This window comes from Monomorium pharaonis, chromosome 11 (assembly GCF_013373865.1).
Source record: "Monomorium pharaonis isolate MP-MQ-018 chromosome 11, ASM1337386v2, whole genome shotgun sequence".
NCBI classification, from domain to species: Eukaryota; Metazoa; Arthropoda; class Insecta; order Hymenoptera; family Formicidae; genus Monomorium; species Monomorium pharaonis.
Genome location: NC_050477.1, coordinates 8,512,578 through 8,527,830, shown reverse-complemented (window position 1 = coordinate 8,527,830; position 15,253 = coordinate 8,512,578). Strand labels below are relative to the sequence as shown.

The 15,253-nt window shown below is 35.9% G+C and overlaps 3 protein-coding genes across 4 annotated transcripts; 1 reads left to right on the top strand and 2 right to left on the bottom strand.

The window, feature by feature from the left end:
- Positions 1-813: 813 nt before the first annotated feature.
- LOC105830970 (intraflagellar transport protein 20 homolog) lies at positions 814-2,424 on the bottom strand. Its single transcript, XM_012670747.3, has 3 exons — positions 2,169-2,424; positions 1,552-1,706; positions 814-1,187 (listed from the first exon to the last, which is right to left on the bottom strand). The coding sequence occupies exons 1-3, from the start codon at positions 2,290-2,292 to the stop codon at positions 1,074-1,076; spliced, it is 393 nt and encodes a 130-aa protein (XP_012526201.1). The 5' UTR covers positions 2,293-2,424; the 3' UTR covers positions 814-1,073.
- A 140-nt stretch (positions 2,425-2,564) lies between these two features.
- On the top strand, positions 2,565-7,206 carry LOC105830968 (BTB/POZ domain-containing adapter for CUL3-mediated RhoA degradation protein 3). Its single transcript, XM_012670741.3, has 4 exons — positions 2,565-2,977; positions 3,221-3,533; positions 4,008-4,206; positions 4,336-7,206. Exons 1-4 carry the CDS (start codon positions 2,815-2,817, stop codon positions 4,525-4,527), a joined length of 867 nt encoding a protein of 288 aa, XP_012526195.1. The 5' UTR covers positions 2,565-2,814; the 3' UTR covers positions 4,528-7,206.
- A 228-nt stretch (positions 7,207-7,434) lies between these two features.
- Positions 7,435-14,639, bottom strand: LOC105830967 (probable protein phosphatase CG10417). 2 transcript variants are annotated; one of them, XM_036293800.1, is made up of 7 exons: positions 14,529-14,639; positions 13,448-13,730; positions 12,484-13,282; positions 12,276-12,399; positions 11,647-12,102; positions 11,228-11,519; positions 7,435-8,375 (listed from the first exon to the last, which is right to left on the bottom strand). In XM_036293800.1, the coding sequence occupies exons 1-6, from the start codon at positions 14,637-14,639 to the stop codon at positions 11,280-11,282; spliced, it is 2,013 nt and encodes a 670-aa protein (XP_036149693.1). In that variant the 3' UTR covers positions 7,435-8,375; positions 11,228-11,279. The 2 variants fall into 2 exon arrangements, with proteins under 2 accessions (XP_036149693.1, XP_036149694.1); XM_036293801.1 differs by lacking the exons at positions 7,435-8,375; positions 14,529-14,639 and adding an exon at positions 14,116-14,477 and having other exon boundaries at positions 11,280-11,519.
- Between the last annotated feature and the right edge of the window lie 614 nt (positions 14,640-15,253).

Genomic DNA, 15,253 nt, shown 5'->3' with positions numbered 1-15,253 from the left:
TTCTTTCGAGCGATCACAATCACGGTAGAAAACACGGAACGATTCGAACACGATCCTTCAGCCATACTGCGATTCCGTGCACACTCACACACGCACATCGCGCTCCGACTAATTGCGAGCTAACCTGTGAGCCGTCGCGCGCTCTACGACCTACGTGACCTACATTCGGCCAACTCGGCAGTCGGCACCACTCGACACCGCACGGAACTGTTCGACCGACTCGACACTGATTAGGCCGGGCGGGCGTAGGTTATGTAAGCCGCAAGCAAACGCGCGACGAACAGAATGTACGCGATGTGTGCACGGTTTTCTAGCGAGCGGATTAGCGAATCTTTCTATCCAATTGTTCTCTACGCGTGGAGATTAGCTTTAATCTTTTTACCCTCTACTTGTAGTCTTTTATTCTTTTTCTAATTATTAGATATTACCAGAGAGGAACCTGAGAGCGGTCATCGCGTCATCGTTTTAGGCGTTTTCATCCATCAGCGCCTCTATGTGCACAAAATGTGCATATTGAACTATGTAGTCAAATATCTATGAATCCCGTCGGTAATGTGCATGACTTTTTGGGTCTCTTCTATGCCACGTTTATTTGGTTCTGTTTCATGCTATACCCATAAATTTTACAATTATATGCATTCATATTTTAAAGAATATTTATAGAACACGATTATGCACATTTGCATAAAACAGATTTAAAATATGAATGCATATAATTGTAATATTTATTTATCTCTCTGATATTACATAAGATAAAAAGTTTGTCAAACCAAGATTAAAATTAATCTGTTGATAAAAATACACATTAGGATAATTTTGATCTTCTTTTTGTCAATTAGCAAAATAAAATAAATAATTCTATCTATATGTTAATAAGACATATACAAATATATTAAATTTGACGAATGATTGAATTAATTGAAGTTTCATCGAAGTTGTCTTTAAAGTCAATATCGATGCTTTTAAAAATTATTGTATTATTTATTAGTATTGAGGGCGAAAGACATTAAATGGAACTTCGACATTCGATGAATCAGCAATGAAAAAACAGTCAGAAACTTAGAATATTACATTTAATTCGCCGACAAATGCTCAATAGTTTCTAACTGTTCTAGCTCAATCTTCTTTAAAGAATCACATTGTACTCGTAGTCGTTCCAATTCTACAGACTTTTCCAAGATCAATGCCTGTAACGAGAATAGACGAAATTCGATTGGCACAAAGCAATAATAATCCAATCTTAAAGCGAGTTCAAATTCAAATAATCGATAATCAACGAGCTAACTTGTGTTGTTCTTAATCTAATCTTTCCTTTCTTGCCTTAAATAATAAAAAAATAATTTTATCCGTGTTAAAAGGTATTTGATAAATTAATTAATAATGTAATTGAAGTGTAATAGAAGTAAATTAAGTAAATATTTCAATGAAATAAATTTATATCCCACAAAATTTTAAGTATCTCAGTGCAGGATAGCATGAATTTTCGTGACAGTCTTTATCATTTTAAATGATTAATATGCGCTACAAAGTTTCATATAATTGTTTAAGAACCTGCATCTGCTGTTTTTGGGCTTCTCTTTGCTTTGCAACGGAACGGAGCAGATTCCGTGCCCCAATTGTTCTCATTTTCTCTCTCTCCACCTCCTTTGCCAATTTGTCCAATATTCCAATGAATTCGTCGGAATTTTTCTCAAATTCGGTAATCTCTGCAATGTGAAAATTCTTAGTCGCCACGACTTATATTTCCCAAACTAAATTAGTGATTTGTAATAACAGTGCAACAAAGGAGTTTTTTTTATAAAAGAATCATAGACTTTGATATATAAATCAATATGTAACTATTTTGTAAACAGGCATAAAATTATTAACTTAATTGTTATTAAAATTCAGAAAAGTTTAACAGCTTACGGGAGACAACGAATTGTACAGTTCAAAACTTTACAGTGAACAATTCTGCCGATATTGAATTAATCTCCGGTCAAATTAACAAATTCGAAGTCGGCCACCAGTTGCCACCAGCAGGTGCAGATGTGTGCATTCTTGTGCAGGAAATTCTCATGTGAAACAAACGGCAAAGCACGCGAGAATCGTGCAACATACTGAGAACGATCGGAGCATCGTGACGGCCGGTCCAGCGAAATTCGCTACGACGAACCAGCGCGACTTACTCGACACAAAACTCTGACACTCCTCCCTCAGCTTGTGCGTCTGACTCGCTGCTTCCGGCTCTAGAACGCGTATCTTGCTCAGGTCATCGATGTAGACGCCGTACTTCGTCAACGAGTCGGCCATTTTCTCAAGGTGCGGGACAGAACCGATCGTGCGCCACCACTTCCACGAGTGCGAACGCACATGCGATTGGTATGGTACGGCCGACGACGGCGGCGATGACGACGACGACGACGACGACGACGATCTTGATACTTTCGCGCATCACGGTCAATTCGCCGCCACATTCGGCGCGTTGCGTATTGTGTTTGTCGTGTTGAAGGTTCGCTGCGTTATTCGATAGATACCGTGTGTACGGAAAATGGGACGAAGCGAGGATATGTCAGCGTCTCGCGCATCCGCTCTCCCGATCCAGCGACGTCCGCGGGCGTGAGCGACCAAGTCCGTTCGGCGACGCAAACGCGAACCCGTCGGTACATTCGCGCGTGTTTCAACCTCGACTCGACGTCGTCGAGGAGATCGATACGCCCCCGTCCGCGCCCCGTCCCACGGCATTGGCATTGGCCTCGTCCTCGTCGTCGTCGCGTCAGTACTCACCTCGAAATCCCCAAGTTTAAACAAACGAACGAACGAGAAAGTTTCGTTATGTCGGGCGAGCACAAGACTGTGATTAAATACCCGTCGGAGTATGTCAAACTGAATATTGGGGGCTCGCTCCATTACACCACCATAGGCACCCTGCAAAAGCATGACACCATGCTACGCGCGATGTTCAGCGGTCGCATGGAAGTACTCACTGATTCTGAAGGTGAGGCTTCTTTCCCGTGCGTCGCTCGACACGCAATTCCCGATTTCACTTGAAATAGATCAACTCCTTCGATATTAATCGGTCCCGAAGTCCTGATCAATGGACCCCTAGATCGCTTTAAAAGACGAAGTTTGTTTTCGATCAATTAAAAAAAAAAATTGGGTGTGGATCTTCTTGTGTGTCGTATCCTGAGAATGTCCAGCGTTGAGAGCATGTCCGACTGATCGCGGTCTCTGTCCGCAGGTTGGATACTGATCGATAGGTGTGGCAAACATTTCGGGACGATCCTGAACTTTCTGCGAGACGGCTCGGTCCCGCTGCCGGAAAATACGAAGGAGATGGCGGAGTTGCTCGCGGAGGCGAAATACTATTGCATCAGTGAACTGGCAGAGTCCTGTGAGCAGGCTCTCCTTCGAAAGGAGCGCGAAGCAGAGCCAATCTGCAGAGTACCACTCATAACCTCTCAGAAGGAAGAACAATTACTTATAAGCAATACTACTAAGCCTGTCGTCAAGCTGCTCATTAATAGACATAACAATAAATATTCCTACACAAGGTGATATTAAGTGCTGCTCGAAAGTTGTGAATATCATGATGTTTCGTGATTTACTTTCAATTTTTTATAAATTTTAATTTGAGTGTTCCAAATAGACACTAATATGCAAACAATGTAGGCACATTTGCACCAATGTAACTTAACTTTAAACTCAATTTAACTTATTTTCTATCTCTTTTACTTCTTAAAACTATAAAAAGTTTGAGAAAACAAGTTTAAGTGAGTTTAAAGTTAAGCTATGTCAATGTAAATAGACTTTAAACTAACGAGAGATCAATAAAAACATTTATTGTCCGTGTGTATCTCTAATATAGTTCATATCATAAACTATTCTAAAGTCAATAAAAAATGATTGTCGAGGATGAAGAATTAATGTCACAATACAGTTAACTTATAAATGCATTATTATTATTATTATCATTATAGTTGAACTTATTAAAGAATAAGTGGATTGAATAAATTTTATCTTTGCAGTACGTCAGATGACAATCTACTGAAAAACATAGAGTTATTTGACAAAATGTCACTTAGATTCAGTGGCAGAGTGTTATTTATCAAAGATGTTATTGGTTCGAGCGAGATCTGCTGTTGGACATTTTATGGACATGGTCGTAAGGTGGCAGAAGTCTGCTGCCACTCAATTGTCTACACAACTGATAAGAAGCACACAAAGGTAAACTAAATAACATGATTGATTATTTTAAAATGATTTTAAGGTAATGTAATAAAAATATTAACTCCTATCACACAAATAAAATTGAAGTCTAATATCTGTTATATATAGACATGGTTTTTTCTTCAGGTTGAATTTCCTGAGGCTCGAATATATGAGGAAACGTTAAATATTCTGTTGTACGAGCATCGAAATGGCCCGGATCAAGAGTTAATGCAGGCTACATCGTCGCGCGGTGTAGTACCTTGTACATCCGACGAGGAGGAGGGTGAGCGTTCAGGCTTGGCTCGCCTTCGTTCCAACAAACAGAACACCAACTGACCCAGTCTTGTTCTCCTTAATCCACCGCATACCGCGATCCTCAGTGTCGTTCGCTCTTTCAAGACACGAATCAACATAAAATAAAATGAAAGACGGATGTATACCAAACACGAATGCTATGTAATATTTGGTTATCGCCTATTGGTCGAATCTCTTTTTTTTCCTTTCATTTTTATAATACCTAAAACACGAGAAAAACTACAGCTAACTTTGGCTAGATGATAAATTATCTCATTACATTTCTCAGATTACAACACTATTTTCGAACACAATTACGCGTTCTAATAATTGAATATATTATAAGAAAAATGCGTCATTCTTCGAATTAACATGAAACGGAATGACAAATTTGTACAACTTGAATTTTCTTCGTCATTCTTGTTATACAAGTGTGTTTATAAATATGTATAAAAATGCGACTAAGAATGGCATCTTATTTCATCATGAAAATGATGAAAACGTAGCGCGCCACGCGCTTGTTAATTGTGTGCCAAATCGTATTAAATCCGCGACAGAAATAAGTCCAAGTTGCCATTCTGTGACTGATGAAATTATTTATGAACTTGTACTCTATGACAACTTTTAAGCAGTCGTTTAGATTAACCAAATTGTTATAAAAGTTTTTGTGCAAAAGTAGAACTGCATTGTTACCTGTTATAAGTATTATTATTTTATTGTCATTGTCATCATTTTCATTGCCACATTGTCATCATCATTATTAATTATTAATTTGTATAGTTATATATTGTTTATTATTCTTACATGCTTATCTTTATCATTACAATAAATTTTTTCATCGTGTTTATATTACTCTTTCTTACAAATTTACTACTTGCATAATATCTCAATAAATCATATATATTTAAAACATATATAGTGTTAATTTGTGCGTTTCTCAATAAGTCCAAAGTTGTATTGAACTGCTTAAAGGATGATGTGGAGTAAACACTGCCAATAAAACAAAACTGAAGTCTAATATTCGTTAGGATGTCGTGTAAACCTTCCGTCAACGTTTACAAGCAGGTAGAGCGCATTAAACTGAACAGAAAAGTCCTTTTACCATTTCGCAATAGTTAATGAGTTATTGATTACACAGGTACACAAAAAAGTGGTTTCTTTTTTAAATTAGGAAAAAATGAGCCAATTCAGCAATGCTGATCTTGGATTCAGCAAGTTAAAATACATAAGGATTGACTAGTCTCGTCCACTGGACCACTTTTTTTGTGTGCCTGTGTAATTAACAACTTATTAACTATTGTGAAAATTGCAAAGGACTTTTCTGTTCAGTTTAATGCGCTTTACCTGCTTGTAAACGTTGACGAAAGGTTTACACGACACCCTGTATTTAGATATGGTGTATAGATACGCGTTTTAAACGCGCAATTTTATTATTTTAAGGAGGTTTTATCGAAAGTATCAAAGTAAATTTAAATGATTAAATTTTTTATATGATTCGGTTAATAAACTCAATTTCCTATCTGCAAAGTTTCAAGATTGGTTATCGACTCAATGAGTAAAAAATATTGTATTAAAATCGACTTACTCAATGTATTAAACAATGTCATGTCACTTTATGTCATAATTATTCAGTCAAATAATTTGTGACCCCATTTTTTTACATGCAATCGAAGTTTCAGTATGTGATATAAAAAAGTATACTTGACCATTTAATCGAGTAATTATAGTATAAAATATGACAATATAAAGTATAACGTGACATGACATAATCCATAAACGCCATAGAAAACCGAATAAATTAGTATAAGGGACTGATCAATTATAAAATATGTGTAGAATAATACTATATATATCTGAAAATACTTGTATAATAAGATTCTAAAAAGATTGATCAAGCATTAAAAACGCTCTATTTCAGTCCTTAAATACATGTGTAACAATTCTCTCTCTTTGATTAGTAAGTATCGATGGAACCTCCTTAATTAAATTGTAAATATAAAACGTATTAAATATTAAACTTATAGGACTTTTTAGGATTTTCAGCTTGAACAAATACAATACAAATAATAATAGAATACATTTGGTTTTGTATAAACTTATTTTGAATTTTCTACTAACACGTCAGTCTAAATATAATTTTTTTACTATAATTACCATAATTCTGATACCAGTGATTAATATTCTTTATTAACCTACACTTTCACCTGATGAAATCGAGGCGATAATTGAAATCGAAATATTTCAGAAATCGATGTGAGTAAATCGATATCTACTAATCGTAAGTATGATCAGAAAACCATACATATTTCTTTTTATAATAGAATAATTGTAATAATAGATAAGTTTGCTCAATTTTTCGAGGATATTAGATAAGTGAAGGTAAAATGTAATTATAGACTGTGATTACGTTGGCACAGTATATGTGTATATATTATTTTTTGTGTACTTTAGTCTTTAAAAGATAAAATCCGTAATAATACACAGTTAATAAAGGGACCATATGTATCGTGTTGCATACCTACATCATAGGATATCTTTTCATTCATATCTGTAAAACACATGTTATATATTAAATCGAATATATCTGTGTTGAATGAAACGATTTATCGATTCCTCTCCTTGCGATTACATAAATATATAATTGTATAGAATATTGTGAACAATGATCTAATAGAATAAATATCGAGAACTGTACCTTCAGGAGAAGGTTACTCCAAAAAAGCATGTATTATTTTTTACAATTACAAACTTAAAAAATCTTGAGATAAATATAATATGATATAGAACATGAGACGCAATAGTTCGCCAATTATAGGCAAATTTTAGACAAGCGTTATAGCTAATTTTGCAAAATCAGACGTATTCTGTTATTTATGTAAAATATGTATCATTTAAATCTTATTAAGCAAAGACAAATGTACAAAATTCCATAATAGTGTAAAGCACTGGTTTCAAACTACAGATTTATTTTTCCTCACCACAAGAAGAAAAATTACAGAAAAAAATAAAATAAAAATTGGCAAGATAGTAGAGAAAAACAAACATTAAGATTGATTCGAGCGACATGTATTATGAAACAAGATATTATTATACATAAGTGACGAAGTTTGCAGCTAAAGACAGTACATGGGGCGCAAATCTTTTTGTCTTGAGACGGAATCAAATGTACATACACACATACATGTTGCGGAGGTTGTCAACCCCTGAATTGGAAAGGCACGTCAGTTCTTTCTGAATGATACTAGATACTGTATATCTAGTACCTATACGCTACTGATCATCTTGCAAACGGTGTTTACATAAGAGTATCGTGATTGCTTTTGCATTTAATTATAAATAATTTCTTCGATGAAATTACTGTCTATTAACGACTGTGATTACACATGAGTGTCGACAGAATATATATTGGTGGAAAATGGTCACAACTGTCACGAAGATGTCACTGGGTCAATTCACATTTCTATCTTCTACAATGTTTGACTCGTAGAGAATTTTTTATGTTTCATATGGATCTCTACAAGACACATATAGAAACACAAAGATTCTAGTACAGTTTGCACTATGTTCGAAACAGGAATCTTTATGCAACGTGAAAGTCTTAGCTGTAAAAAATATGAGAGTAGGTCTTTATTTGTTCAAATATTGCCTATTTACGATTTATGTACGTTAATCGTAACGTGAACTAAAGTTCTCGAAGCATACGACGAATCTTGGCGATTAGCGCCACATCGGATAATAATTTATAAATTCAATCGCGTTATTTTCTTAGACCAAAATTTTACAAAGATACATTCCCCGTGTGCTTAATACGCTCTCTTAATTCACTCGTGTTCATGTTGAGTAGATATCAGATGGAGGAGCTTGATGTACACATAGGCACGAGTAGATATCTAAGAGCAAAAATATATAATATATCTCTAATTAGTGCAGAAAACTGAATTTCGAGAAATTTATAAAACGCCATTGCTTGCATTAGCTACCCGAAAAAATGGAAATTTGCTCCCAGATACAATATGCCCTATTTTTTATTTTGCGTTTGTTAAAACACTACAAATATCTTGCACTTATTATATAATACCACAAATGTATCGCGTTTCTGCAAATATCAGAAGGAGTTTTTTAACTATTGTCACAATGCTGATCTTGTTCTTTACATAAATACAGAAATGTAGAGCTTTTCAGAGTTACTAAAATTTATTTTTATGTATCTAGCAAGTAAATTTAAAACCATTTATCTTTTTATAAAACATGAGAGAGAGACAAAGAGAGCGGAATTCTAGCTTTACGATAAATTATTTTGTTGGCATTTTGTATCCAATTAATGGTAATACTTAATAAATAATGTGCAGTGTTGATATTATAAGAGAGAATTAAAAAAAAAGAACTAACTAGGCCTCGTTTCTACCAACACTAGATTAACTTTAAAAAATTTCGGTTTAACTTACTGTTCATCTTTTTCTTAATTTTTAGAACTAGACTGAGATGGCAAGTTAAATCGAGATTAAAGTTAATCTACAAGTAGAAACGGTTTCTAGTTAGTAGAAACAAACCTAATTAATAAAAATTAACCGTAGATGACAATATTTCATAAATAACACAGACCTGCAAAATTAGGGTTCACAACTTAAACGACATTTTTTTTAATTTCATATTGTGATGATCCAAATTGCATTTTGTATGTAAAGCCCATATTTTTCGCTGTCATCTGAATTTTGAAAAACAATTCTGAATTACTACAATAAGTAAACAACGCTATTTTTAACTTTAAATACCTCAAAATTCTGACGTGGTAGAACAATTCTGAACTCGGATTCAGCATGAAAAAATATGTCATAAATGACCTCAACTTAATCAACTAATCTTACAGACCTGTATAAATTATTATATAACAATTGACAATCGCACTTCAATAATAATATTACATGACATAAAAAATAAAAGAAATATTAAAATTATATTTTCTGCAATAATTGTGTAATTCTACTTTTATAATAATATTTATAATAATATTATAATTGTGCTCAATGAATAATCCACATTTATCAAAGAACTGTCAGCATCGCGACACAGCGCAGTAGTATTTTGAATTTACCAAAATACCATAAACCATCATGCACTTGCCACAACACTACATTACGCCATTTTTCAGTTTTATTGTAATCCCTCTCTTTCTACAAGACAATGCCTTTGTCGTTCCCCCAAAGCTACAATGTATCTATATATATAAATGACTCTCTGTATAAATTTACAAAAAACATATTTTTTGACATATGCAAATTTCCAAATTCAGATCGTTTCAAATTTACTATAGCACTTGATGTAGCTTAACACGAGCACGTATCTTTTTCATATTTCTTTAACGTTATCATTAAGACAAGATCACAAATTGGTAACGCGTTATACGCAATTGCCTTAATTACATAATACAGTTTAAACATCTTAAACTATTCGCACATCCACATCCATTCAACCATTGTACCCAGGGATTCAAAAATAAATTCTCGTATTTCGTAAAAATAAGAGATAAATGTATTGACTTACAAATATAAATTCTATGAACTACGTTTATAAATATATACATTTATGTAATCTAAAAACTCAAGGAATATATTTTTAAGTGCAGCTGGAGCAAATGGGATGATATGTAAAGAACAATCTAAGTATCTAATTATTAAACTTAAATGTATTAATTAAGACATGGAATATAATGATTATAAAGATTAGAAAAATCATTATAGTTTAAAATAAATGATACTGTAATACAAATATGTAAAATATATAAATTAAAATAATAATATATTATTTTTAAAGTAATTGTTTATCAAAATATAAAATATCAAATTATATTTATATCAATAAATATATTCAATTTTATATTTATATTTTCATCATTCGAGAATATATTTGTCATAATGTACATAATATATTGTGTGTATACATTTCGAAAAAGCAGAAAGAAAATGTGATAAATCAGGTATATTAAAAGTTATAATAAGGAAAAAAAGAATTATGTATGTAAAACGTTATATATTATGTATGTACAAGTACGTTCTCGTTAGTATTACTGTATCATTTATAAGAATTAGTCTCAATTAATAGATTTGTATATATTAGAGATTATTAGAGTTACATTAGAACTATATTAAAACTTATAGTAATCTTCAAGTTATCTATAAAATTAAAAAAGAAAATTGTACATTTATATTAAGAGTACGTATTATTTATCGTACTTTTATGTCAATAAATGCTTGTGAAAAAATGTACGAAAACTTCTTTATTTAAGAGTTCTATCGATATCATTTTATATTATTTTATACACAATCTCTATCTCTCCATTTTTCTGTATTTCTCAATACTGAAGATTGTCCGAATTGTATAAAAATAAAAATATTAGCCCGTATATGTTGAATTATTTCTCAATAATAAAATAAAGTTTAATATCAAGATCGTATTTAATGACATCATGAAATTAAATATATGCACAAGATATGATTCTAGAAGAAAAATTTTTCAGAAAAAAGTTTCCCTCCATACACATCTCATTTTATTGTAATCGAGAAATGATTCATGCGTTATTAAGAAAAACTACATTATATCATTCCCACATGCTCCAATCTAGCAGTCTGTTAGCAGCGACCAACAACACACCTTACACGCTGTGTTTCACGTGCCTGTATAATCAATCGGTTCCAGTTCTACATAGTGTAATATAAAGTTGTTACAGAATTTTACATAAACTCACATTCATTCGTCCGCTCCCGGAGATCAGTTCATGACGCGCAGTGACTCCAAATTCATATAGCTGCCTCGGTCTTGACGCGCTTGCAAGTATTTACTGTGTTTTCTCCTGGGACACAGTCATTATTTCCCTCACTTGGCGAAACCGATCGTTTCTTCGTAACGCATTCCTCAGCAACAGTTTTATTTTTAACAGTTGCGGTTGCTGGAGATTTAAACTTAACTATTACAGCAGTCATGTTGTCGCAGCCTGTTCCGTCGCCAAGAGTATCCGGTGCGAGGCAATGATCAAAAAGCTGTGAAACACATAACATTGTTTTTAATTGAAAAAGAATATCCTAAATTTTCTAAAAATAAGAGATGCATACGATTAATGTTTAAAAATTATTTTTATTCTTTAAAGCTTATAATATGATCCTATACCTCTTCGCAAATTTTCGAAATGTTTTCGTAATTTTGTGACAAACGGGTGCGCACGAACTGAACGACATTTTGACTGGTCATGAAGTTCCATATGCCGTCGCAAGCGAGTATCATAAATTCGTCTCTCTCCGGATCAATTGTAATATGCCTTACGTCGGGCAGAGCGGAGATCATTTGTTCTTGAGGTGGTAATACTATGTTTTGTTTATACGCATGATCGCCTAGTGCTCTGGAAAGATTGAGGCCGCCGTTCACTCTGCCGTCACTTGTCACCTCTCCGCCTGCTTTTACTATACGTTCCATTTCTGGTGCATCCTCAGGTTTATGGTCCAGACTAAGCTCGATCGCCTGGCCGTCCCTACATAGGACACACCGAGAGTCTCCAGCATTGGCCACATACAATTCATTGTCCTTGAGTATCGCTACGACTGCTGTGCATCCACTGTCTGAACCAGGCTAGTCAAAAAATAACAAAAAACAAAGAATTCAATAAGTGATCCAAATTAAAATTTTTATACATGTTTTTATACATATTTATACATATTTCAATTAACGATTATTGCCTTGACTTTCTTTGGATATTCATGGTTCGTAAATTGTGATAATTTTGTAAAAAATCTATATTGTACCTTTTCAGTGTTTACCATAAGAGCATCATCATCAGAATCATCAATATCCTCTTCTTCTTCGACTTCATCGTCATCATCTTCGTCACTTTCATCCTCATCGATATCTTCTGTATCATCTTCATCACTGAAAAACATTTTAAAAAGGCAAACTCTCAATTTAAAAACAATGTTCAGAATTATTGTTATATCAAATAACATAAGCCTATACCTTTCAGGGACACCATCAAAGGTTTCATCATTCTCATCATCGTCGTCGTCTTCCTCAGAATCGTCACTGTCTTTTTTCAATAAACTTTGGTAAAGATCCACAGGCTGAGTTCTTCTTCGACCGCTACTAGTTATTCGTTCTTGTTGACCTGCGTCTCCATTCTCCACAGGGGTACAAGAACTGCTCGACACATTATCTCCTCCGCCTTTACTGCTGTCCGCATCTCCGATTCTCTTCGACTCCGCACCATTAACTTCCACCTCGTTTGCATTAGATTCCACACACGGTGTCTTGCAGGGACTCGAGACTTTTTCTTTTACATCTTCAGAGCTGTCGGGCATATCCATAGACTTGACAGGTTCTACATCCGCAGTGGATACTACTGGCGATGACGCATGAGTGCTTCCATTGCTCGTCGTCGAATCCAACACTTGCTCAGCTTCATTGCTACCCGGACATTCGGAATCTTTTCGCTCCACTGTGCTAGACAGTGCCGATCCGCACGGTTGACTCGAACTACTCACGTCCGTCTCGTTCGTATTCCACTCGGACGAAGACGACGAGGATGACGTTGGTGGCGGAGAGGGCGATGACGAACATCCCGCACCAGAGGACGAATCACCCGTTTTCTCCCGTCCTCTTCGACCACGTAAGTAAGGACTCGCAAATGCGCGTTTACCACAATTTTCCTTCAAGTTCTTTAGATGAGGATTCGTGACCTCTGACTGGTATTTTGCCATCACCTGCTCCAATGGCATTGTCGCCTCCATACATAGATTACTAACATTCTCCTCTTCATCTATACGCAATATAACGTAGGAAGACAATCTTATTAAAAGTTTACTTGTGCAAAAGTTAAGGAGAAAAATTAAATTAGTGCTTACAAAGCGCGCAATTAGCAAGAGCATTTGTATAAAAGTAAATCCCATAATAATGCATATCCTTAATACGAAAAAAAACGCACCAGATTCGGTGTTCAGGTCGCCCTCCTTCTTCTCTGATGTGGATGCTCCTGCGAGCTCTTTGAGAACACTGACTACCTCTGGTTTCGTCAAAGTGTCATCAAAACCAAGGAAAGCATCTATTAAAGCTTGCCTAATGTCGCCTTTTTTGTAAGCTTCTGTCTGTTTTATAAAATCAGGGAGGTTACGTGCACAATACATCGCAACCTCGTGTCCCCCATGACCGTCGTATACAGCAAACAATGAGACATTCTCATCAAAATCTATGCAACAATTGTGAGCATCCTGCAAAGAAAATTATAATTAGCAATCTATCTTTAATAAGATTTCTTTCTTGTTCTAAAAAGATAGCTAAAATTGTCAGCTATTTTTCTAAGTCTTCATAATTCATAAAATCACAAAATATAATATATAATATTTATTCAAAGAGTCAATTTACTTTCATAGTTACATTTGACAATGGTAACAGATTCCAATGGCATTCATGCAAATAAAAAGTAAAACAATTATTGCGCAACAATCTGTGCAACTACCATTTATAGGAGGAAACCAATAGTTAATACTATAAGGTATGTGATGTCAGGGAAAGTTATGTATCGCCAGTAGAATCGAAAGATCAAACGAGAGTAAAAATATTTACTCTTTAAAAAACAATCCTGAAAAATAATACCGATCAACGTGTCACAAGGATCTCGTCTCTTATCAAGCTATCTCATCTGTTAGTAAATAAAAGCAGGAGTCACAAAAGAGCCATCCGCGAGCGCCGGATGCTGCGAATGCCCAGGTCGCTGCTCTCGAACGTCGGGCCACGTTCGGCCGCCCGCCCATCCGTCTCGGGGCCGCGAGGCCACGGCGTGCGGGACGCGTCATCGGCGAGCGTGTCATGCCGACGAGCACAGCGACCGGTAATCGGGCGGCAGGATGACCGGCGAAAACACGCGGGCAACAAAACTGGAGTAACGGTGCGAGTAAACGCAACTCGCTCGTGCGCGCGCGCGCGCGCGCGCTCATTTCGCGACCGTTGCCGCCGTCGCTGTCGCCGCCGCCGCCGCCGCCGCCGCGACGACACGACTTCCCGCTTACCTCCTGACTGATCCGCCAGCCCTGCATCGAACTCGCGCCGTACGCGACATTCTTTCCCACTTCGTCGCTCGACTCCTTCTTCGTAATCGGTTCCGAGAGATATGCTCCCATCTTTTGAAGTGCCGGCTGGCCGTCGTGTTACTCCCGCGGCGTCCGCGTAAATGTATCGCAACGTTCCGCCAAAAAACAGAGCTCACAAGCGTGGTGCACAGTCGTTAACTAGCCTCCCATGACCGGTTTGGCTTTCTGTTTTCCAGCGCGCTGCTGGCGCCAGCTGGCCGCCGCGCCGGATCCGCGCGCGCGTGCTTTCGCGCCAAACTTAAAGCGACGTGCGCATGTAGAATGATCGGAAGAGGACCGAACGAGACCGGATGTATGCATTCCGTTCTATTTTCAAGTCCGTAGTCCCTGCATTTGTGCGCCACGCATCGTTAGGAATTGTTAGACCGTTTTCACCCGAAACAGGTGCGATAACGCGTTTTCTTTGCACGCAATTGCCACTTTGACGTTAATCGATCAGCCTGCTTCCGAGAATGACCGAGATAATTACGATCTTTATATCGACGGATTATCGGTTATGCGAATTGTTATCATTCGAAACAGGTCACGCAACTTTAAGTTTCAATTCGTATTTCATGCGTTAGAAAGATTTATCTTTAAATATGTTACAAATATTTTATATCAGTCTTAAATGATTGAGCAAGGTAGATATAAAAAAAAATATG

What these genes read in the sequence shown, in the direction of transcription:
- LOC105830970 (XM_012670747.3), bottom strand. Translation starts at nt 2,292, where the DNA reads ATGGCCGACTCGTTGACGAAGTACGGCGTCTACATCGATGACCTGAGC. An exon ending in GTGTCAGAGTTTTGTGTCGA is followed by an intron (nt 1,707 to 2,168) that starts GTAAGTCGCGCT and finishes TTCACATTGCAG; the next exon opens with AGATTACCGAATTTGAGAAA. An exon ending in CCCAAAAACAGCAGATGCAG is followed by an intron (nt 1,188 to 1,551) that starts GTTCTTAAACAA and finishes TTCTCGTTACAG; the next exon opens with GCATTGATCTTGGAAAAGTC.
- LOC105830968 (XM_012670741.3), top strand. Translation starts at nt 2,815, where the DNA reads ATGTCGGGCGAGCACAAGACTGTGATTAAATACCCGTCGGAGTATGTC. An exon ending in AATAAATATTCCTACACAAG is followed by an intron (nt 3,534 to 4,007) that starts GTGATATTAAGT and finishes TTATCTTTGCAG; the next exon opens with TACGTCAGATGACAATCTAC. An exon ending in CTGATAAGAAGCACACAAAG is followed by an intron (nt 4,207 to 4,335) that starts GTAAACTAAATA and finishes TTTTTTCTTCAG; the next exon opens with GTTGAATTTCCTGAGGCTCG.
- LOC105830967 (XM_036293800.1), bottom strand. Translation starts at nt 14,639, where the DNA reads ATGGGAGCATATCTCTCGGAACCGATTACGAAGAAGGAGTCGAGCGAC. An exon ending in TTTGATGGTGTCCCTGAAAG is followed by an intron (nt 12,400 to 12,483) that starts GTATAGGCTTAT and finishes AATGTTTTTCAG; the next exon opens with TGATGAAGATGATACAGAAG. An exon ending in TTATGGTAAACACTGAAAAG is followed by an intron (nt 12,103 to 12,275) that starts GTACAATATAGA and finishes TTTTTTGACTAG; the next exon opens with CCTGGTTCAGACAGTGGATG.